This window comes from Micromys minutus (assembly GCF_963924665.1).
Source record: "Micromys minutus genome assembly, chromosome: 17".
Lineage (NCBI taxonomy): Eukaryota > Metazoa > Chordata > Mammalia > Rodentia > Muridae > Micromys > Micromys minutus.
The window spans coordinates 26,899,595-26,923,708 of NC_137952.1; the positions used below are offsets into that span (position 1 = coordinate 26,899,595).

At 40.8% G+C, this 24,114-nt stretch overlaps 1 protein-coding gene across 2 annotated transcripts; it reads left to right on the forward strand.

The window, feature by feature from the left end:
* Positions 1–5,329: 5,329 nt before the first annotated feature.
* RAD51 (RAD51 recombinase) lies at positions 5,330–22,764 on the forward strand (the record flags this gene model as incomplete). Of its 2 annotated transcripts, XM_080931160.1 has the most annotated exons (9): positions 5,330–5,416; positions 10,167–10,304; positions 11,853–11,970; positions 14,264–14,355; positions 17,017–17,111; positions 19,928–20,041; positions 21,626–21,755; positions 21,938–22,059; positions 22,635–22,764. In XM_080931160.1, the coding sequence occupies 9 exons, from the start codon at positions 5,330–5,332 to the stop codon at positions 22,756–22,758; spliced, it is 1,020 nt and encodes a 339-aa protein (XP_080787286.1). The 2 variants fall into 2 exon arrangements, with proteins under 2 accessions (XP_080787286.1, XP_080787287.1); XM_080931161.1 differs by lacking the exon at positions 21,938–22,059 and having other exon boundaries at positions 22,635–22,703.
* Positions 22,765–24,114: the final 1,350 nt, after the last annotated feature.

The following is a 24,114-nucleotide window of genomic DNA, read 5'->3' on the forward strand; positions in this document are numbered from 1 at the left end:
GTTTCTTCCTTTTGGAGTGCTGAGATTAAAGGTGTTCACCTCTACACCCAGCTTTTCCCATGACTATTAGTTTCCGTGACTGTTGATTTGTTCGTGTAGTGTGCGAGAGGGGGGTGGGAGTGTCCACAGAAGTGCCATGGTGTACATGCTGTCAGGGAGCATGAATGTCAGGGAGCAAGCTTGGGTGTTAGTGGTCCTTGCCTTCTACCTTTTTTATGACAGAATTTCTGTATTTGCTGCTGGATATGCCAGAGAAGTGGCCTGAGAGGGTGTAGGAGCCTGATCCCTAGCCATGCTCATAGCATGGCCAGATTTAAGTGGCTTCTGTGGATAAACTTCACCTACTGAGTCAAATCCCTAGCTTACATTGGTTTAGGGGATGGATGGTTTTGAGGTAGGTTTTTCCTGGCTGGTATGAAACTTAACAATGTCATTTATGTACCTGGCCCTTTAAAGGATCCCCCAATGATGAGTTAGCTTGACTTTTTAGTGCTTAGCAGTTAGAACTGCTTAACAAAATGACCTTTAGCTTTGGCTACCTCTTAGACTTCTAGGAACATCAGTTTGATGCTCAGTACCCACATACACCAGTCAGTGGTAAATCCCAGTAATCCCAATACTCAGAAGGGTCTAAATTCTGAGTATCTTCACCTACATAGCAAATTTGAGGTCAGCCTGGGCTGCATATATCCACTAAAAAACAGCAGACATCACTAAGATTGTGTAGTTCAATATCTTTCCAACTATGGTTATATTTTCAAGAACTGGCTTCTCTGTTGGAGGTCTCGTTCATCATTTTCCCCAGTTCTTAGGCTTTTTTATTGTTTTTGAAGAAAAGTACACAGACTAGTTTAAGCATTATTAAAATGGAATCTAGTTCACTGATTCATTCTATCTTGGAATGTATGGGTCACTACTGACCTAAAGCATCATCCATGCTGCTGGGCTTCTGAATTGGAAAGATCTGAAAACAAGTTTTTTGTTTTGTTGGGTATTGTTTCTTCTCCCACTTTCTATCTCATTTACCTGAGAATGATACACCCTTTTCTGTTTGAGAGCCACTGGTGTCCTTTGCCTCATATTTCTAAGCTTATATTTGCCCAGATTACAATTCTGATTTCCAGGAGAAATTCATTATTTACCTGCTATCTATTAATCAACTTGGTTTTTTTCTACAACCAAAATGCTTCTTGAACTGTTCTGTCATTGTCTTAACTCAAACCTCTGTCTCACCTGAAATACTTAAAAAGTTTCATGGAGGAGATGGCAGCTGCCACCAAGCCTGACAACCTGAACAGACAAGGTGGAAGATGACTTTCAAGTTCTTTCTGCCCTCTACTCGTGAAAGTAGACACACACACACACACACAAATCGAGTTTTTTGTTTTTGTTGTCGTTCTCATCTCTAGAAATCTATCCTTTGACATAACGATAGTGTAAGGATAAAATATAAGAATTTTGTCCACTTTAAAGCACTTCACAATCAGCCTTGGTGGCACACATTTGTAGGGGAGTAAAACACCTATATGGTAAATTTATCCAGAGAAATTTATCTAAAATGTCTCTCAATATAAAATAAATATACGTCAAGAATGGTGGCTTTTTCATGTAATCCCAGACCTTGGGTAGCTGAATCCAATCTGTGTTACAAAGAACCTGTCTCAAAAATAATAACCTAGGGCTGAATATATGGCAAAGTGGCTAAGAGCACTTGACTTATCTTCCAGAGTTCAGTTCCCAGCGACCGCATGGTGGCTCACAACCATTTGTAATGGAATCCGATGACCTCTTCTGGTGTGTCTGAAGAGAGCCACAGTGTACTCATATTAAATGTAATTTCCAGCTGTTTTCATGCTTGTGTTAAATGCTTACAATCTGGAGTTCAATCCTCAACACAGAACATAGTAATTGAATCGCTCCTACAATCCCAGCACAGGAAACAAAGGTCGGAGAAGGATTAAGGTCATTCTTGGCACAAACTTTGAGTATGAGATCTTGTCTGAAAACACCTAGATGTATTCAAGAAAAATACAAAGTTCCCAGCAAACTACACAAGCCTTTACTTTATTCAATTTTGCGCTTACTTTTCTGGAGTCCCAATAACCACCACAAAGCGAGAAAGGAAAAAGAAAAAACACTAGAGAGTGAGTTTTTTCATTTTAGTTTTTAGTTGTTTTATAAATGTATAACCCTAAGACCTTTCCGACCTGGGTCCACACCCAGTACGCAAGATTTTTTCAGAGGCGCTTCCGCAGCAGTGCATTCTGGGTTATGTAGTCCTGGGCCGATCACATCGTCTTTGTAGATTTGTAGTCCTCAATCAGGCAACAAGGAAGGCTTGGTCAGAACAGTCATTAAGGAAGGGAAGAGTGACCCAAGAAATCTCGGCTTCAAAGCCGTCGGGCACGTCTGTCAGCAGAAGCGGAAGTAGGAATAAGGCGGGTCGGAGAAAGGCGTGATGACGTTGCAGCGATGCGAGCGTGAGGATTTGGCGGGATTTCTGAATGTCGCGCGCCCAGCGCTCATACGCGCCTGGGCAAAACCGAGGCGTCCCCAAAAGTGTGACTAGGAGGACTGAAAGTTTTCGTAGAAGACCTGACGGAGGAGCTGCGAAGTGCGTTCGAGCCGGGTGACGGGAGGGAGCGTGGCGTGTGCAGAGCCGGCTGCCGGAAGGAGCGAGCGACCCAGGGCTGCGGGACAGGTGAGTGTGAGGAGCGGGCGGACCCCTCCCACGGCCGCTAGGCTTCTTGGGCCAGCTCAGGCCAGTGCTCCCCATAGCCTGCTCGGCGGCTCCCCTCTACACTGAGAAACCGGAGAAAGGCGGAGCAAGGCGACCAACCGACGCTAACCGCCCCGCTGAATTCGTTGTGGAGAAAACCACCTGTACTTCAAACTTGAGACCCGAGGTCAAGACCTAGGCTAGGCTCGCTGGGCTCGAACTCCTGCCCTTGATCTCCCAAATGCTGAATTTACAAACTTCAGGGTTCATTTCTGTAGTCCCGACGCAGGAAGCTGAGATCCTGAGAAAAGTGCTCACAGCTGTTAAGTAGTGGGGCCAGCGCTAATAGATTCTTGGTTACTTTAAAGTGAGTGTAGTGGCTGGTATCTCTGGAGACCGAAGTAGGAGGTTCCAGAGTTCAAACACTGCGTAAGCAAGAGTAGTAGAGACTGAAAAAATACAACACAAATTTCTGTAGAGAATCCTGGCTAGATGACTCACACCTATAGAACCCTAGCACTTGGGAGAGGCAGGAGGCTGACAGTTTCAAGACCAACCTGAGCTACAAATGGAAGAGCTGTCTCAGAAAAAAGAAAAGTGAAGTACAGGGACTGGAGAGATGGCTCAGCCGTTAAGAGCACTTGTTGCTCTTTCAAAGGAACTGACTTCAGTTCCCAACACCCACTTGGTGGCTTATAATCAACCGTAACTCCAGTTCCAGAGGATCCAGTGCCTCCTTCTGACCTCCTCAGATACCAGGCATGCTTATGGTACACATACATGTTTGCAGGCAAGATACTCGTGCACAAAGAGTAAATCTAAAAGAAACTTTCAAGAAATAATAATGAAGTATAAAATACATAGGTCACAAGTGTATACATGAATTATTACAAAATTAATATATCTATATAATCACTAATAGAATGTTGTCACCACGCTAAAAACCTCCTGTTATCCTTTCTGGTTTTAGTATTTTCCCCCTCACCCTGATGATTTCTAAAACTGTTCGCTAACACGGACTACCTTTAAAAAACATTTAGGCAGGGTCTGATTTTGTAACCCTGAAGCTAGTTTGGAACTCAGGATCCCAGTATCTGCCTTGTAGGTGCTGGGGCGACGGGAGGGTGCTGCTATGCCGGCCTTTCTTTGGTTTTGTTTATTTTTATCAAGTATCTTGTTTTCTATCGAAAGCTGACCTTGAACCCTGACTGCTTTCCTAGCTCATCTTTGCCTGTTTTTAAATCTCATGTAACTGTGCCAGTAGTGTTGAATTTTAATCGTTACACATGCTTGCCAATCAATACTTGATATTTTATGAAGGTCATAGTAGCTTATGAATTTTGGAATGGGTGAGGGGGCAGGTTTTTGAGATAATCTAACTATACAGCCCGTCTTGGTCTTAAACTTGGAAGTCTTTCTGCCTCAGCCTCCTAAATGCTAGGGCAGTCATGGGCCACCATACCAGGCTCTCTTTCTCCTCTTGTGGTTTTAATTCTGATTACTGATGAGGTCATGTTTGTTTGTATTTTTGGTTGTGGAGATATCTCCCTCTTGAATCTGATTTCTGTTGTCTTTTTTTTTTTTTCTTATTTGAATGAATTCTTTATGTTTGTGTTCTGATTATCCACCTCTGATTACATGTAGTTTTCTTTACAGTTGGAGGGATTTGTTTGTTTGTTTGTTTGTTTGTTTTGGAGCTAGGGTTTTAGGTAATCCATGATAATCTCAAACTTGCTATACAACAGAGAATGGCCCTGAATTTCTAGTCTTCCCTACCTGCCTCCTAAACATTGTTTAGGATTACAGACATAACTTCCATGCCTGGTTTTATGCATAGCATTGAACTCATGGCTTCATGCATGGTGGACGAACACTTTACCAATTGACCTACCTCCCAAAGCCCAGCGTTGTCAGTTTAAATGTAGTCGGAGCTAATTTATTCCGGTACTTACTTAACCTGCTCAGGGACCTGAATTCCATCTTCAGCTTTGACAGTAAAATAAATATACTTGGTTTCTTGTTTGCTTTGTGGTACTGGGGATGCACCCTAGTGCCTCTTTTTCATATGCTAGACAAGGACCGTACCACAGGCTTCTTCTATATTTCAAGGCTGGAAATTCACTATTAGGCTGCTTTATGTATCTAGTTCAAGAATCCCTCTATTCCAGGAAATATTCTGTATTTTGGAATTTTACTCACCTTGTAGTATAGGAAAGCTTAGAACTTGCTGCCTTGTTTAAAAAAGATATTTTTTTAAATTTATTTTGAATGAGTGATCCTTGGCAGCATGCAGCACACTGCTGAAGGTTAGATATGCCTGGGTTGTTGGTTTGTTTGTTTGTTTAAGCTTATTGTTATGTATATGTGCTTCTAAGTCTTGTCTCTATGCCTTTAAGCATAACACTCCTGCCCAGTGCCTGCATGAGCAGAAGAGGGTGCTGAATCTTCTAGAACTGAAGTTATAAACATGAATTTCCATGTGGGTACTGAGAACTGAACCTGGATCCTCTGGTCTTAACCTGTGGATAGGGAGGGCCAGCTGCAGTTCTTCGTTACCCCAGAATATTTCTCTCATGTTCACTCATACTGATGCCTGTGTATTTTTTAGTAATGGCTATGCAAATGCAGCTTGAAGCAAATGCAGATACTTCAGTGGAAGAAGAAAGCTTTGGTCCACAACCTATTTCACGGTTAGAGGTATGTTCATAATTGCTAAGTATTTACTTACTGTGCTGTAATATACTCTTCTACTTAATGGAACAAATTGACTGTTACAGAAATTAAACTGGGGTTTCAGGAAGTTGTCAAGGTTTCTACAGAAAAGCATAGGATTGTTGCTAAGAATGTCTGGTTTTCCTAGAGCTGAACTTTAGAAACTAAGGCCTAGGATCCCATAGTGGAATCTTTGTGCTACTTTTACTAAGTATAAAAATACTAATGGGAAATTAGTGTTGTAACCCAGGAATGCATGTAGGAAAGGGGATCAGCCTCTCTCCACTGGCCTAGGCTGTCATTAGGCAGGCTGAAGGGAGTGGGTTGTTAAGATGTAATACCCACCTCTATTTTAGGACTCAACATTAAGAATATGAAGCATGAGGGCTGGAGAGATGGCTTAAGAGCACCGACTGCTCTTCCAAAGGTCCTGAGTTCAATTCCTGGCAACCACATGGTGTCTCACCATCTACAATGTGGTCTGATGCCCTCCTCTGGTGTGTCTACATAAAATAAATAAATAAATATTTTTTAAAAAGAATATGAAGCATTAGTTGGGTATGGTGGCTCACACCTGTAATTCTAGGAGTTGGAAGGCTAGGCAGGAGAATTCTTTTGGAGGCCAGCCTGGTCTACATAGCAAGTTCCAGGACAACAAGGGTTGCACAGTGAAACCTGCCTCAAATAAAGAAGCCACAAAAAGGTAGCAGCAACAGAACAAACAAGAGGCTTGGGGAGATGGCTCTGTGGGTAAAGCCCTTGCCATGCAAACAGTGAAGACCTCCATTTGGATTTCCAGCACCCATAGAATCTAGTCAGAGTGACAAATGCCTGTAATCTGAGGATCACTGGGGCTTTTTGGTGAGCCAACCTAGCAATGAGAATCAGGTATAGTAAGAGACCCTGTCTCCCAAAATAGGATTAAAAATGACTAAGGCAGACACCCCTGGCCTCCATGCATGTACACACAAACTTATACACACATGAACACATGCACATGTACCACATACACGAGACACTAGCAGGTACTAAATTTGTACAGTATTTCTGCGTGCTACACAGAGGACCCTGTGGGAGGACATACCTTGATCTTCTGTCTTGGTTTGTATAATTTTCAGTCTGCCTGAACTTCAAGACTCTGGAAACTCTTAAATAAACTGAACTTGGTGGCGCTTGCTTCCAAAATGGAGCAAAAAGAATCAGGAGTCCCAGGTCATCCTTTGCTCCTTACAAGTTTGGGCTGCATGAGACCCTCTCACAAACTCAATGGCACTGCTTTTCTCCTTCCACCTTCATTGAAATTCTTGGTCATGACTTCTTCATAGAGTTTATTTGTGAAGGGCCTGGAGAGATTAAGAGCACAGACTGCTTTTCCCAGAGGTCCTGAGTTAAATTCCCAGCAACCACATGGTGGCTCATAACCACCTGTAATGGAATCTGGTGCCCTCTACTGGTGTGTCTGAAGACAGTGACAGTGTACTCATGTACATAAAAATAACTAAATTGGGGAGGGGGAGAGATCATTTGTGTGTATTCATCTAAGTCCAAATGGGTGGGTACTGAAAGAGGCCAGGAGAGGATGTCAAATCTATTGGAACTGGAGTTAGGTGGTTGTGAGTCACCAGAATTGGGTTCTGGGAACTGAATTCCAGTTCTCTACAACAGCAGCAAGCACTCTTAACTGCTGAGCCATCTCTCCAGCCTTCATAATGTTTTGTTTTGTTTAAAATGTATTCATTTTTTAACAGGAAGATGATATAACTTTTCTACCCAGTAACTTTTTAAATAGGACTTTTAAAGGTACTGGGGCTAGTTCTGCAAGTCAAAGTTTAATATATTTGTTTAAATATATTGAAATGAAAGTTTCTTTAAGGAAATGGTGCTGGGTAAATAATTTAGTTCCTATTATATTGTCTCTTACCGGTTGTTGTCTCTAGGTTATTTAATTCATCTTGTTAGGTTTTCTCTCCTTTTATTATTTATTTATTTATTTAGACAGTCTCTACATAACCCTTGCTATCCTGGTGCTCACTGACTATATAGGGCAAGGTGGCCTTTAACCCACAGAGATCCTCCTGCCTGGTCCTCTTGAGATTTTTTTTTTTTTTTTTTTTGGACATCCGGTCTTACTGTGTGACCTTGGCTGACCTAGAACTCACTATGTAGAGTAGGCTCGTCTCTAACTCATACAGATCTACATGCCTCTGCCTCCCCTGCTGGAATCTACCCCTGGCCTAGATTCATATATTTTTATGTATTAATATGTGTGCTGGGTAGTTTTATGTTAGCTTGATACAAGCTATAATCATATGAGAAGAGAGAGTCTTAGTTGAGATATAAGAGCAGACTTCAGGTAAGCCTGTGGGCATTTTCTTAATTAGTGATGATGTGGGAGGGCCCAGTCCTTTGTATGTTGGCCACCCCTGGACTAGTGGTTCTGAGTTCAATAAGAAAGGCTGGGCCAGCCATGGACAGCAAGCCAGTCAGCAGCATTTCTCCAGCCTCAGTATCAGCTCCTGCCTCCAAGTTCTTGTCCCTGTTTATGCTCCCTCCTGTCCTGACTTTCTTCAGCGATAAGCAGTGATGTGGAAGTGTAAGCCAAATAAACCTTTTCCTCCCCAAGTTACTTTGGTCATGGTGTTTATCACAGCAATAGTAACCCTAAGACAATATGTATGAGTGTTTTGCCTGCATGTGTGTATATATCCAGCATATGAATACCTTGTGTTTGCAGAGGTCAGAGGGCATGGGATTCCCTGGCACTGGAGTTAACAGCTGCCACATGGATCTTGCAAGAACAACAAATGCTCTCGACCACTGAGCTACCTCTACAGGCCCCATCCCCATAATGTTTTGTTTTTTGTTTTGTTTTGTTTTGTTTTTCCATAATGTTTTAATGCTTTTGGTTTTGCTTTTTAGTAGTCCTAGGCTTTGAACCTGGGGCTCTTCTGTATTCAAGGCCAGAGTGCTGGTTAATTTTAAACAACTTGCCTTGAGTCATCTGGGAAGAGTAGACCTCAACTGAGAAAACGCCTTCATTGGTTTTGCCTGTAGCTAAGTTGGTGGGGTGTTGAAGGACATTTGATCACTTGGGCACGGCCTTGAATTCACTGTGTAGATGAGGATAACCTTGATTCCTAATCCTAAATTTACCTCCTGAGTGTGATTATAGGCATATAACCAGCATTACCTGTCATATTGTGTATTGTGTTTTGTTTTTTAATTTTTAGATTTATTATTTTTTGTATGTAAGTGTTTGGCTTTCATGAATGCGTACATTGCCTCTGTGCCTAGTGCTCAGTGAGGTCAAAAATAAGCTTCAGATCCTCCTGGAACTGGAGATAAAGGCAGTCATGAGCACCACGTGGGTGCTGGGAACCCAGGCTAGCCCAAAAATCATGCCCATTTCCCATGGCCTCCTTTTGTGTGTGGGGGGGGAGGGGGTCGTATATGTTAAGTTGTTTATGATGTATCTTGATTGTCACCCGTCACCTTCACTTACCCTCTTTTACTAACTCCCTTTCTCTTCCCAGTCAGTCCCCTTCTTTGATCTATTTCTGGTTGTTCTGGTGTCATAGCTTTTGGTCTGGTGCTCACTGATTCTTTTTATTATTATTATTATTATTATTATTATTATTATTATTATTATTATTATTATTATTATTATTATATGTAAGTACACTGTAGCTGTCTTCAGACACACCAGAAGATGGCATCAGATCTCATTACAGATGGTTGTGAGCCACCATGTGGTTGCTGGGAATTGAACTCAGGACCTCTGGAAGAGCAGTCAGTGCTCTTAACCACTGAGCCATCTCTCCGGCCACCGCCGCCCGCCTCCCCTCCCCCCCCCAAGCTCACTGATTACCCTAGGCTGCTGGCTAGTGAGTCTCAGGCCTCTTAGGGTAATAGTAAACACTATATCTCACTGTCTCTCCAGCCCAAAACTTTTATTTTTGGTGATGAAGAAGTTGATGATTTGGTGTTAGTTTTTTTTTGTAGACATAATGACACTCTGTAATTATGTAAAATGCTGATTTCTGGACCCCCATATCTGATTGCAGTCCTCAATCTATCTCCTGCCTCAATGATGTGTGAGCATTGCTCCCATTTATTTATTCTTTGGTCAATAAAGCCAATCAGCCCTTGACTGAGCAGGAGAGAAAATGGAGCTGGACTTCCTCCCAGGGGAGAGGGCAGCAGAGAGAGGAGGTAGGAATTAGCCGTGGGAGACAGTCCAGGAGACACCATGAGAAAAAGACTAGAGCAGGGAAAGCTGTAGAATGCAAGTATCTCAGAGATTTTGACTTGGAAGTAGCCAGATTTGCATAGAAGATAAAAACAGCAATAATTGCTCAGTTATTGTGTCCTTACAGATTGGTAAATAAAAATATAGTCCAGTCTTAATTATTTGGGATCTAGCCGAGTTAAGAGGAAAATTGTGACACACTTATTAGAAAGCCACTAACAGGTTTTGGTTTTGTTGAGACACGAGTTTTTTGGGTAACAACCCTGGCTGTCTTGGAGCTCACTCTATAGACCAGGCTAGCCCCAAACTCAGACCTCCACCTGCCTCTGCTTTCCAAGCATATGCATTATTTTTTTGTTATTTAATAATTCATATGTAGTCAAACTTTTTAGGGGTTTTGTATATATTAGTGATCTTCAAGCACCTCTCTGAATGTAATGTCCATGTTAGACAAGAGACCTAACTTTATTCATTGCTTTCTTACAGCAATGTGGCATAAATGCCAATGATGTGAAGAAATTAGAAGAAGCAGGTTACCATACGGTGGAGGCTGTTGCTTATGCACCAAAGAAGGAACTAATAAATATTAAGGGAATTAGTGAAGCCAAAGCTGACAAAATTCTGGTAAGTGTACCTCCTGATGGTGGAGAGGGCAGAGGCATTAGTGAGACTAATTAGTGCATGGCGGTGTATAGTGACCGGTCCTTAGCCCTCTTTCTTTCTCTTGTCACCTGGTTTCCATTCCAGAAGTGACTGTTGACAGTTTTTATCTTAAGTCCTGATTTCCTGTGGATAATTGCAGTATTGTGGGATTTGTTATAAATACTACCAAAAACACGTTCCTACCACCCCATGGTAAGGTTGTGCACCTAGTCATCTTAAATGTGATGTCACCTCAGAGATAAATTTAAAATTATTGTGCATATGCTGTTTTGGTATGTGCACCACATACTTGCCTTCAGAAGCTAGGAGAGGGTGGCAGATCCTCTGGAACTGGATTTATAGGTGTGTGTTAGCCACCGTGTGGGTGCTGGGTATCAGACTTTGGTTTGCGGATAGCAGCAGGTGTTCTTAACCCGCTTCTTCCAGCTCTCAAAATAGGTTTATACTATATACAACTAAATGCAGCCACTAAAACATTTTAGAAGAATGTTGATGCTACGTTGTAAGGTACAAGCCTGTAGTTCGAACTATTATGGGGTCTTTGACAAGAAGTTGGAAGCTAGTCTGTTCTTCAAAGTGAGTTCATGTAGGCCAAGTTGGCCAACTTAATTGAGTGAGACCCTGTCTCAGGAGAAGGTGGTGGATCCCTGGCACTGGAGTTTTAGGAAATAGTGAGTCGCCGTGTGGGTTCTGGGAAATGAACCTGGGTGCTCTGCAAGAACTCTTAACCACTCTCCAGCTGCTAAAATGTATTTACTTTTATATGTATGAGTATTTTGCTTGCGTGTATTTAAGTGCACCGTGTGCATGCCTGGTGCCTGTGGAAGCCAGAAAATGGCACTGGGTCCCCTAGAACTGGAGTTATGGACAGTGGTAAGCCTCCACGTGAGTCCTCTGCAAGAGCAGCCAGTGCTTTTCACCTCCAAGCCATCTCTCCAGACCCCCAGATGTTGAGTTTTATTGTCCCATTTTATTAAGACTGATTTTTTTTTTCAACCTAAAGTGTAGTTTTTGTTGCTAAGGTAAGGTATAAATGTTATTTGTATATACTTGGAAAATAAACAATAAAGAGAAAAGCTGTGGATGACACCCTGGTTTTACAAGGCAGGAGATTGTGAAGGGATGACCAACAGGAAGGAAGTAGGTATGAAGACATAATTGTTAAGCTCCTGTGGTGGTACACTCCTGTCATAACTAGCACAGAAGTGTTTTCCTGTTGTGTTCCTGGGCTTGTCTCACAACACATGTAGGTTGGAGCATCTCCACTGAAAAAATAACAGGTGGAATGCACAGAAGTCTGAAATTTTTTTATCAAAAACATCACACTCAAGATGGTTCAGATTTGGGGATATTAGGAATTTTCAGTGAAGGATATTCAACTGTTAGTCTACCCAAGTACCCCAAATATATAAAAATTACAGTCTAAAGCATTCTGAGTCCCAACTTTTGCAGATAGTGGCTTCTTTACCTGTGTTACATTACTAGTTTAACTTGACTTATTTTTCCTAGACTGAGGCAGCAAAATTAGTTCCGATGGGTTTCACCACTGCAACTGAATTTCACCAGCGCCGGTCAGAAATCATACAGATTACTACTGGCTCTAAAGAGCTTGACAAACTGCTTCAAGGTAGAATAATCTCTTTTCCTGTTTTATAAACCCTGACTAATTAACACGGCTGGTGGGTCAGAACAAAACCAGGTTATTACTGAAGAATTCATCTTAGGGGAGAGTACTACATAGAGATGTGTGAACAGCAGATTTCTTTCAGGCCTTGACCAGGTGATTCCTTAGGTTTACTTCTGTAAGGCTTCTAGTTTAGATCTTTGTTTGTTTTGAGGGAATTGGAGTTTTTTGTTTCGTTTTTGTTTCTCTAGCTTGTGTCAACAGATCTGAGATTTGGGCTGAACTGAATATATACTGGATTATAGAAATGTCAGCTTCTCATAGATACTTCATTACAGTTGAGAAAGATGGTAATATTTGAGGAAGCTAGGTGAAGTGTACCCAGAGCTTCCTTGTATATATATTTTTGCAACATTCTACAAATGTAACATTTTTTAAATAAGTCATTTTTATTTTTTAATTATTTTTAGTGACTTTAGGAATTGATTCAAGAGCTAATGTTATATTTAAACTTGCACCTATACTCCAAGTGCCAAGATTTGAGATTATAGGCATTAGTTAGTTATTCTGGCTCTGATTTATAAAGTATTAAAATTGCCTATAAATTAAATTGGCTTTGTTTTGTTGAAAAAGTATCTTGCTTTGTAGCTGTTTTATATATATTTATATATATACATAAAGAATTAGTTTCTTTTGTTTAAAAAAATAAGTATTATATATATTTTATTATTTATTTGTCTATTATTTAATTTTAATACAAGATTGAAAATTTTGATGACTGGTTACAGCAAATGGTTGTCCTACAACCCTGATGCCCTGAATTCAATCCCTGGGACCCACAGTTGAAGGAGATAAAGCATGAGTTTTCCTCTGTCTGTGAAGCTGTGGCACATGCCTTCCCGAGCTCACCCATGTCATACACACAGGACAATAGTAAATTTTAAATCAGAAAAAGTATGTGGGAAGGGGTTGAGTCCAGAGACTCGTGTCCTCTGCTTCCTGCTACAAAACTTGTTTAAATATTAGTCAGAGTGTAGCACATATTAGTTCTTATTTATTTGGTTATCTGTTTGTTTACTGTGTAGTGCCAGCCAGCCTGGAACTCGGAGTTCCCACTGCTTCTCTTCGGGAATTAAAGACAGCGCCGCCTTGTCTGAGTGGTTTTAAGCTTTTGAAAACGTAGTTGTCCTCATTGTTGAAAGGTTTTAAGTTTGGTTCTTGCTGTTTTTCTCTTTACTTTCTTCCTTCTTGGGATGTGAAGGGAAAGGTGTTAGATGTTTAATGTTATTTTCAGCTATGGCGTGAGTTTGAGGCTGAACTACGTAAAACCTGTCTCATAAAAAAATAAAAGAATTCTCATTTCTAATATTTACTTATTGGATTAATGGTATAAATAATGTTCCTAGTGACAATTATTTAATGTGCCTATGCCTGTTTTCTTCAAGATGAAGATGATAAGTCTTCATATCTCCTAAGCTTTTAGAACTGCATGAATGATACATTTAAGTACATTGGACAAGGAGATTCACAGAAAATAGTAAATACTGGGTTGTATTAAAACTGCTGAAGGGACTGGAGAGATGGCTCAGCGGTTAAGAGCACTGACTGCTCTTCCAGAGGACCTGAGTTCAATTCCCAGCAACCACATGGTGGCTCATAACCATCTGTAATGGGATCTGATGCCCACTTCTGGTGTGTCTGAAGACAGCTACAGTGTACCCACATACACAAAATAAATAAATAAATCTTTAAAAAAAAAACAAAAAACTGCTGAAGCCTCTTGTTGGCTTTTCTTGGTTGAGTTCTGTAACTTCATTATGGTAGCAATTACTTGAAGCTATACATACAATAAAGTTGCCTAAAAACTATAGCAACACTAAATGAATGTATATGGAGAGATGTGGACATACTAAGGGCTGAAGTGGTGACTTTTATTGTTTTTAGTTTTTTGACAGTATTGGAAGTTGAATCTAGGCCTTTTATCTAAATAGCATTCTACCATTGAGCTACATACCCAGACCCAGTGTCTCACTATATTGTGCAGACTGGTCTTAAACATCCTATGTTGGCCAGACGGGTTTTGAACCTTATAACTTTCTGCTTCATCTTCCCACATAGGTGGCTTATAGGTGTGCACTAGTAAGCCTAGCCAAAAAGAGAAGGAAAAAAATTAATAAATTGCTGGTTATTGAAATGGGAGTTTTAAATTATGGAACATTAATGTGCTCTAAGAATCATTTCCATGATTGTAGTTTCTAAACAGTTATTTTATGTGATACTCTTTTCAATTTCATAGGTGGGATTGAGACTGGATCTATCACAGAGATGTTTGGAGAATTCCGAACTGGGAAGACACAGATATGTCATACGTTGGCTGTAACATGCCAGGTGAGTTGTTGGTTAGGGCTAATCAGATCAGCAAGTATTGGTTGACTCATGATACCTGCAAGCATCTGTTAGAGATGGACATAAAAGGTACTTTCTCTAGAATTCCATAGCTAGTCAGAGGTAAATTCCTACTGAAAACCATTCCACACCATAGAAACCTTCCAAATGACTGATTCAAAATATTTCCTACCACATCTTCTTCCCCTGCCCTTCTTTCATTGGTCTGTGTTTGTGTATGTGTAGGTGAATTGCTTCCATGAATGTCTATGTACTGTGTTCGTGCCTGGTGCCACCACCATTACCCTGAGCTGGAATTAACAGTAGTTATGAGCTTCCATGTGGTTGCTGGGAATGAAACCCCAGTCTCTGGAAGAGTAGCCAGTGTGCACTTAACTGATAAGCCACCTCTCTAGCCACACAGTCTATACTTTATGTCTCAAAAAAAATATGTGTAACAATAATAACCTGACTGATTCATTAATCACTGTGTCTGGTCTGTTTAAATAGAAATGTTTTCTCTATAACTTTTTACTTTGTGTATGTGGCACGTGTGTGTGTGTGTGTGTGTGTGTGTGTGTGTGTGAGTGTGAGTGTGTGTGTGTGTGTGTGAAGGGCATATGCCTTAAAGTGCATGCTTAAAGACCTGAAGGTACCAAGTCTCGTCCTCTATTACTCTCCGCTTTGTTTCTGTAAGGCAGGGTCTCTCCCTGGACTTACATCTCGTCCCTTTTGGCTACACTGGCAGTCAGCAAGACTGGGTTATCATTCTGTCTCTATTTTTCATAGCACTAGGATTGCAGATTCCTTTGAGATTATACCTGGCTTGTTAAATTAATCCTGAGAAACAAATTCAGGTCTTCAAGATTGTATAACAAGCACTCTTATCCACCTCTCTAGCCTGCTCCCCATTTCTTTTTGACAGATTCATGTAGAATAGATGTTTGGTACAGTATAAATATCTATTGTTTCTATGGCAACCCTGCATACAATGCTAATTCTTTAAATACTAATAGAATGAATTCTTGCCCAGCAATAACACTCTGAGGTGCTCAACAGCTATAGATCGTTGTTACTTTTTCCCCCAAAGAATGCTAATTTATTAATAGTCTAACAGCTGCTGTTAGTAGTCTAAGAGCTAGAACCAGAATACAGGAAGGGTGTTAGATCACTACTTAAATTCAACATTATCTGTTATCATTGTTCAGATTTTCCCAACTTAATGAAATGAAACTTCAGTGCATTAGATCTCTAGTAATTTAAGTTCTAGAACATTTCACATGTGTCCAAGAATAAATAAATGTCTGAAGAATTTATACTATAGCATATTAAAATAGTAAAAGTGATAAAATAACTTATATCTCTATAAAATAGAGATAAATCACAGCACTAAATATTTCTGGAAAACTTCTAGCCTAGCCAAGCATTATGGTGCTCACCTGTAATCCTAGCACTCGGGAGATGATGAGTTTGAAATGAGCATAGCTACATAGTGAACTCTGTCAAAGCACCACTAAAGCCAGCCACCACCTGCTAACATCATCACGCCTACATCCCCACCTTACTCCTTTGAGACAGTCTTTCCTTGAACCTGGAACTCGCTGGGTTTTCTGTGGTTGCTGCAAAGCTCAGCATGCTGAAGTAATCCTTCTCTGCTTCTGGTGGTGCCGGGATTGCAGTGTCTTAGAGCTGCCATACTGAGGAGTGGAGGGGTTTGTTTTGAGGCGATGTCTCATGTTGGCCTCAAATTTACTACATAGCTGACCTTGAATCCTGGTCCTCTTCATACTGACATTAGAAAGATGAGCCATCATTGCCAGTTGTCAAATGGTTGACCTTTGAACTGATTGGTCTTAGCATGCAGCTTTCTCTCATAGTTTGGACTGTTTCAAAGCAATCCAACTCTGACAAAACACCAACATCGTGTGCTGTGTCTGTTACTAACTTGTATTTTTTTATGTCTAGCATGTGTATATATATATATATGTGTGTGTGTGTGTATATATATATATATATATATATATATATGTCTAGTGCTCATGAAAGCCAGAGTAGTATATTGGGTTTAAAGTTACAGGGTTGTGAGTCACCAGATACGTCCTGGGAGTGAAACCTGGGTCTTTTGGAAGTACAGGCAGTACTTTGAACCACTGAGCCATCCTTATCAGCCCTGCTGGTTTCTTCTCTCTTTTAAATTACTTGTTTGTTTTTATGTGTTTTGCCAGATTGTTTGTCTGTATGAAGATATCAGGTCCCCTGGAACTGAGGTTACAGATGGTTGTGAACTGCCATGTGGGTACTGGGAATTGAATTCAGTTCCTCTAGAAGAACAGCCAGTGCTCTTCATCTCTGGCCTCATACAATAAGACCCAGGCTGTCCTGGATCTTATTATGTGGTCCAAACTGGCTTCAAACTCTTGGAGATGCCTCTGCCTCCTAGATGTGAGCTGCCATCCCAAGTTCATTATTTTAAAGGGTTTTTTTTTTTTTTTTTTTTAATATTATACTTTTTTGAGATTATAATATATGTTATATATATATATATATGTTTTCGGGGCTAAAGTGTTTTGACTCCTATTTGGAGTGAAGGAAATTAGATGTATCATGGGGAACGTGGCAACTGTATCAGAAGAGTGGGTGTTCCTACTGTTTTTTTCCCCCCAGCTCCCCATTGACCGTGGTGGAGGTGAAGGGAAGGCCATGTACATTGACACCGAGGGCACCTTTAGGCCGGAGCGGCTGCTCGCAGTAGCTGAGAGGTGGGTCATGGAACTTGAATATGTTTACCCTGTCACTAGAGTTGTCTAACTTGCCAGAAATGTGTCTCATTACACTACACGCCAGTTGCGTGTGTGTGTGGTCGAGAACAATAATCTTTAATGGGAAACATTGTTTATTCTGTAATCTATAAATATCTCAGGTGGAATAAAAAGCAAGATCCAACTATATATGTCTTCCAAAGAAACACTTTAAAGGCAGGTTGCAAATAAAAGGCTTGAAAAACATAACATAATCAGGAACCCTGAGAGAAATTAAAAGACTGCAGCAGCCCCCCCACACCAAATACTACTAAAGCTGAGAAAGAAAAATTTTTTTTTGGTTTTCGAGATTAGGTTTCTCCGTGTAGCCCTGGCTGGCCTAGAGCCCACAGAAATCCACCTTTCTTTGCCTTCTGGGTGTTGGGAATAAAGGCGTGTGTCACCACCACCTAGTGAGGATAAACTTGTTATATTTGTATGTGTGACTTGGAATGGGCATGCTGGTTCATGGTGGTACACGTGGTGGTCAAGAGGTCAATTCCTCCGTTGACCGTGGAGGTTCCAGGGATTGAGCTCAGGTTTGATGTGGAGAGTCCTTATCTTCTGAGCCATCTCACTTGCCCAGGAAGAACATTTATCATTAAAACATCAGTTCACTGGGAAGGTATGGTGATTGCATAATCAAGATTTTTTTTTACTTTATGTATATATGTATATGAGTATGACTGTACCGAGTGTAAAGATTGTATTTGGAGGCCAGAAGAGAAATCAGATCTTCTGGAACTGAAATCATAAATGGTTGTGAGACATTGTGAATGCTGGAAAGTAAGCCCAGGTCCTCTGCAAGGGCAGCAATCACCAGTATCTTTTACTATTCAAGAGTACATCACAGAAATTGAGATTGTTAAAAATCTATAAAACACCTCAAAATTCTAGCAATTTTTTTTTTACAAATTGATAAACTCAAGATTCATGTAGAAAAATGTAGAGCTCCATTTATTTATCTATTTATTATTTATTTGTGTGGAGGGGGGCATTGCCTGCATGTGTCTGTTCACCCGAGTATGTGCCTGGTGCTTTTAGAGGCCAGAAAAGGGCACTGGGTATTAGACTGGAATTGTGGTGACTATCATAGTTGTAAGTTGATGTATGAGTGTTGAGAATCAGACCTAGGACCTCTGGAAGTGCAGCCACCATTCTTAAACCATTGAGCCATCTCTCCAGCACAAGTCCTTAATGAAAACTTACTATAAAACTACAGTAGTTATTGCAGGTATTATGCCTTAAACATAGATATGCAGCTACGTATAGTACAGTGGTAAAGTACTTGTCTATTATACATGAAACCCTAAGTTCAATTCTCAGTACTGGAACTGTGTGGGGAGAGTTACTCGTGTCAAGAGACAGAAGCTTTTACCTACTAAACTACTGTGTCAGTCCTAACATAAAAGAACAACTGTGAACAAACAGCATTGCTTGGGTCAGAAGTGACTGCACCTGTTTCTCACTGGGGCGTGGATAAAAACAACAGTGTTCAGTTGATTAGTATAGAAAACACACTGGAAAGTTGTTTAAAGCCTTGTAAGGGGAGGGCAGCGGCCCCCCACAAGCACTTAGAGACAGGAATGCTGGGTTTCTCTGCCATGTTTCTCCCTGCGGTCTGCTCTGTCAGTCCTTCACCTCCGTGTCTCAGTCTCGGTTCAAGAAAGAACTAGTTAAAAAAAAAAGTGTAGACTCATGTGAAAACTTCTGGAAAGCCTTTTCTCTTGGTGAAGAAACCCCTTAATGCCAGCAAGATGTATGACTTAAACTTGTATGGTATTTTAGAGGCCTTGAACACGGTGAGACCCTGTCTCAAAAATGGGTTGGGCATATGGCAAAGAAAATTTTGTTTCCACTTGTTCTACTCTAGCCAAATTTTGGAAGTACAAAAGGAAGGAATCAGATCTATTTTAGATGTGAGGGGAAGGTGGCAAAGTGGTTTCTAGGCTCTTGTTAACCAGCTACTGTGGGTGTCTTCAGATTACTATAGCCCAGGAATTTGGGTTTAGCCTAGAAAACATAGGTATTACTTGTGCTGCCCTCTTTCCCCCCCAAATCTCAGAAAATTTTACAACAGCCATTTGGTTAAGTCCTCAGGTGAATAGATCAAACTTACTGCCTTCAAGAGGGATCCTTCCTGTTACATGTTCAATAAGAATGAAATTGTTGGGCCTGCCATATTGAAATACACCTTTAATTCTACCCTTCCAGACATGGCCAGGCAAGTGTCTGAGTTCGAGGACAGCCAGGGTGACAACATAGCAAGAGACAAAGAGAATGTAGACAGAAAGAGAGAGCGCCTTACTTCAGCTGTCTTGCATTTATGTCTTAGGTGGCAGTTACAGAGTTGAGAAAATACAGATCATACTATGAAAATGGGAAATACATAGTTTGTTCTTTTTAAATGCAAAAGAAAATAATCACTGAGGCATAAGAAATACTAAGGTGTCATTCATTTAACACAATCTTTGAATGGTTTGTTAACTTTTGTTTATGGTAACTCTGTAATTCTTGACTTTTCTGACTTGAAAGTTTCTCGTAGTTAAGAGGCCTCAAAGAATAAATTTGATTTATCCTTAGGTCTCACTTTTAGTTTAAAATAGTTGTTGCTGTCATCTCTGGCTTGCCTATGTCTCTAATAGGACAGGAATCATATTTGTGGGTCTTAAAACCAGTAGGAATGCTGCTACTTATCTTTGTGGGTGATAGAAATATTAGGTATTAATTTTTCACCTGACTGCGGATTGTCTACAACCTGAAAATCTCTTTTCTAGATATGGCCTCTCTGGCAGTGATGTCCTAGATAACGTAGCATACGCTCGAGGGTTCAACACTGACCACCAGACCCAACTCCTTTACCAAGCGTCAGCCATGATGGTAGAATCCAGGTATGTACTCAGTAAGACGCCAGAAGTGTGCCTGCGGCCCTTTCCTTGATTTGGATGGTAGTTTGAATAGAAATAGAGGGATTCACATTTTAAAGGTTGATTTTGTTTTTCAAATAGTGTCTCTATATCTAGTCTCGGCTGTCTTAGACCAAACTTTCATCAAGCTCAAAGAGATCCTTCTGCCTCTGCCTTCCCAAGTACTGGCATTAAAGGCATGCACCACCATGCCCAGAAGTAGGGGGTTTTGTTTGGTTGGGTTTTTTTGTTTTTGTTTTTTAATGTAGTGATGATTTTTGTTTTAATTAAAGAATTTTACTTTTATGTGTGTTTCTGTGAATGTATGCCTCATGTGTCAAGGTATCTATATGGGTTAGAACAGGGTGTCAGATTCCCTGGAGCTGGAGGTAGAGGTGGTTATGAGCTACCCAGTATGGGTACTGGGAAACACTCTTGGGTTCTGTGAAAGAGCAGAAAGTATTTTTAACAGCTGAGCCATCCCTCTACCTCCAAGTTCCTTTCTTTAAATAATACTCTGTACATGTATTTTGTGGGTGATGTGTTTGTAGTTATGTGTACACACATTCATGTGCGAGCGTGGGCATGCATCTGAAGCTGCTCACATGTGCAGGTTAGAGGACAAGTGTGGGCATCAGTTCTCACTCTCCACCTTGTTTTAGACGGCATCTCGTCATTGGTCACTGTTGTGAAACCAGGCTGACAGGCTTGTCGTCTACACCACAGAAGCTCCGGGATTACAGGCACATGCCACCTTGACGAGCTTTACATGGGTTCGAGGGATTCAAACTCAAACCCTCCCAATTATACAGCAAGTACCTTACCCACTATATCATCGTCTCTGCCCCTTCAGTTCTTATTTTGACACTTTATGATATCAGTCACATCACTAGTGAAAAATTCTTTCCTATAATGCCTGAGGCCCTGTGTTTAGTCTCAAGTATAATGAAAAACAAAAACTCCAGAGATACTTTTGGTCACGTCTGCCAAAACCAAAACAGAAACTATCCACCAAAAGTCACCATGATCCACCATGCATCAGATTAAACGTTTTAAGAAAAAGTGTGTGTGTGTTACACACGTACTAGGAAGTCAGTGTCAGTTACTTATGTTTTATCCTGGGGAAACTGAGGCAAAAGGATCATAAGTTTTATGACAAGTCTGGGTTAGATAAGTAGCAAGTCCCAGTCTCAAAAGATGAAAAGTGGAAAATACACAATCCATGTAAAAACTCGGGGTGGAGTAAGATAGTGGTTGGGCACAACTTTGATCCCAGCACTCAGAAACAGAAGCAGGTGGATATCAGAATTCTAGGACAGTCAAAGCTACACAGAGAAACCCTGTCTGGGGGTGGGAGGGATCGTTAATGGCCTAGAGAATATTTAAGAGCACTGACTGCTCTTCCAGAGGACGGGGGTTCACTTCCCAACATCTACATGGCAGCTTACAACTGTCGGTATCTGACACCCTCACACAGCTGTGAATGCAGACAAAAACACAAATGCACATAAGTTATAAAAAAATATAGGGTTTAAGGAAGAAAAGATTGACAAGTCTTGTTTCTTATAGGTATGCACTGCTTATTGTAGACAGTGCTACTGCCCTTTACAGAACAGACTACTCAGGTCGGGGAGAACTTTCAGCCAGGCAAATGCATTTGGCCAGATTTCTAAGGATGCTGCTTCGACTTGCTGATGAGGTGAGCTATAGGAAAGAGATGAGAAATGCTTGCTTTCAGTGGCTCCAAATTCCAGGAGCTTTCTGAGGACATTAGTACTTTGTATTATCAAAGATGAACCTTAGTTGTACATTTCTTTGTTGTGAGCATTAAGGTTCTTGGTCTGTCTGTGGTCACAAAACTGACATTCTTTCCCTCATCAGTTCGGTGTAGCGGTGGTCATCACCAACCAGGTGGTAGCCCAAGTAGATGGAGCAGCTATGTTTGCTGCAGACCCCAAAAAACCCATTGGAGGAAACATCATCGCTCATGCATCAACCACCAGGTAAGGGATGGCAAAATGGATGTCATACAATGATGTAAAGATAAAACACTTGCTCTAACCCTGCTAAAGTGCTAAGTACCAACGCTTAGGAAGCCTCGCTGAGCTGAGTTTGTTATGCTTTGGTTGATATAAGTGTTGGCTTTGCAGCTGGAGAGATGGCTCAGTGGTTGCAAGCATACACCACTGTTGTAGATAGAAAACTGAGTTTTGTTCCCAGTATGCTCACTGGGATTCTCAACCCTTACAACTCCAGTTCTAGGACATCCGAGAACTTGGGTCTCTGACAGGCACTACCCACACACAGATTCAAACCCCTAACATGTAACTAAAACCTCTCAGTTTTGAAAAAAGATATATGAATAGTTGATATGCCTCCCTAATTATAAAATGTTTGTTTCATAGAGCTTTTCAATAAGGGAGTCATGACAGAAATAGATTCTTCCATTTTGGAGGTACACTAAATATATTAAAAACTATCCTAAAATCCTTTTAGGAAATTGCATATGTCTGGAGCAATTAGTGCTATTATAGAATAGAATTATTTATAACTTGGTGTTTTTGTGTGTTTGGGTCAGGCTGTACCTGAGGAAAGGAAGAGGGGAGACCCGAATCTGCAAAATCTACGACTCCCCCTGTCTTCCTGAAGCTGAAGCTATGTTTGCCATTAATGCAGATGGAGTGGGAGATGCCAAAGACTGAATCATTAGGGTTTCTTTCCTCTGATGAGCTTCGAAATGCTATGTGGCTCATGAAGAGGACTGTTCACAGACTTTATCAGCTTTCTGGCAGCAGAAACATGTCTGATCTGAACTGTATATTTCTTCTATAGTATATTAATAACAGGTTTCTTTGGTGTTTGGAGGAGAGGTATGAAATAACAGGTGTGGGACAGTCTAATGTCTTCATGAGAAACCTGGAAAAATCTGAGTACTCTTTCACTTCTCAAGAATGGGAAAATGCCTGAGGATCTGTAAGTGGGAATGGACGTTTTTGCACATGCTTTTTCTCTGTAAGTAAGGTGCAAACTGTATGCCTGACCTGTCACATAATTTTAAATTTATTTTTTGGTTAAGGAGTCTTACATGCAGCATGCTAGACTAACAGCCCTTCAGTGCATGTTTGTTCTTTTAACTGCTAAGACTTCACTTAAGCAAATTTGTTCTGTGCAGTGGATGTGTTATTTGATGGAAATATTCTAGTGCAACTGAATATTACAAAACAGGGTTTCCATAACAGCCTTCCCTGCTGGGTAGTTATGCTCAGCGGTGTGAACCCTAAAGAAAGCCTAAATTCAGGTTACTGCATTGTATCCTTTAGCCTAAAATTAAGAATGCCAGGCTGATTTACTATATCTTTCCTGAGGTGTTGTTTTTATTGTATTAAGTTTTGTGTTGCAGAGGTCAGACATTACCCAAATAACTCTACTTTGGGAGTATTTCCAAAAGCTGTGGTCTCCTTTTCTGTCATTGAATCTCATTAATAAAAGAATTTCAAAACAGATTTTTGGAAGGAAGCTCAAAAGCAATTTTATTCAAGCTTGGGAGAAAAGCAATAGAATAAGTAAGCTGAAAATGTTAGCAGCTGAAGAAATGAAGAATCAATCCATCATAGCTCTTAAAGTTAGGCATGAAGATGAGAGAAACGGAAGACCCAGAATGCCAGGGAAGAACTGGGACCTCCATAGACATGGCTTAGCAATTGATACTGCTTGCTTGCTCTGTAGAGGGACTGAAATTTAGTTCCAGCACCCATATCAGGTAGCTCACAAACAACTTCAGCTCCAATGAAATCTACACCTTTCTGGCCTCTGGGAGCATACATATGTGTGTGTAGAATGATTTTCTTGTATGTGGGTACATCATATGTATGCATCCGAAATCAGAAGTCGTCAAATATCCAGGAATTGGAGTTACAGATGTTGTGAGTCACCACATGGGTGGTAGGAGGAGGTCTAAGTATGGTGGAGCTGTTCTTAACCTCAGTACTCAGGAGACAGATCTCTGAGTTCCAGGACAGCTTAGCAAAGAACAGGAGGGGTCACTGCTTTCCTTGCTA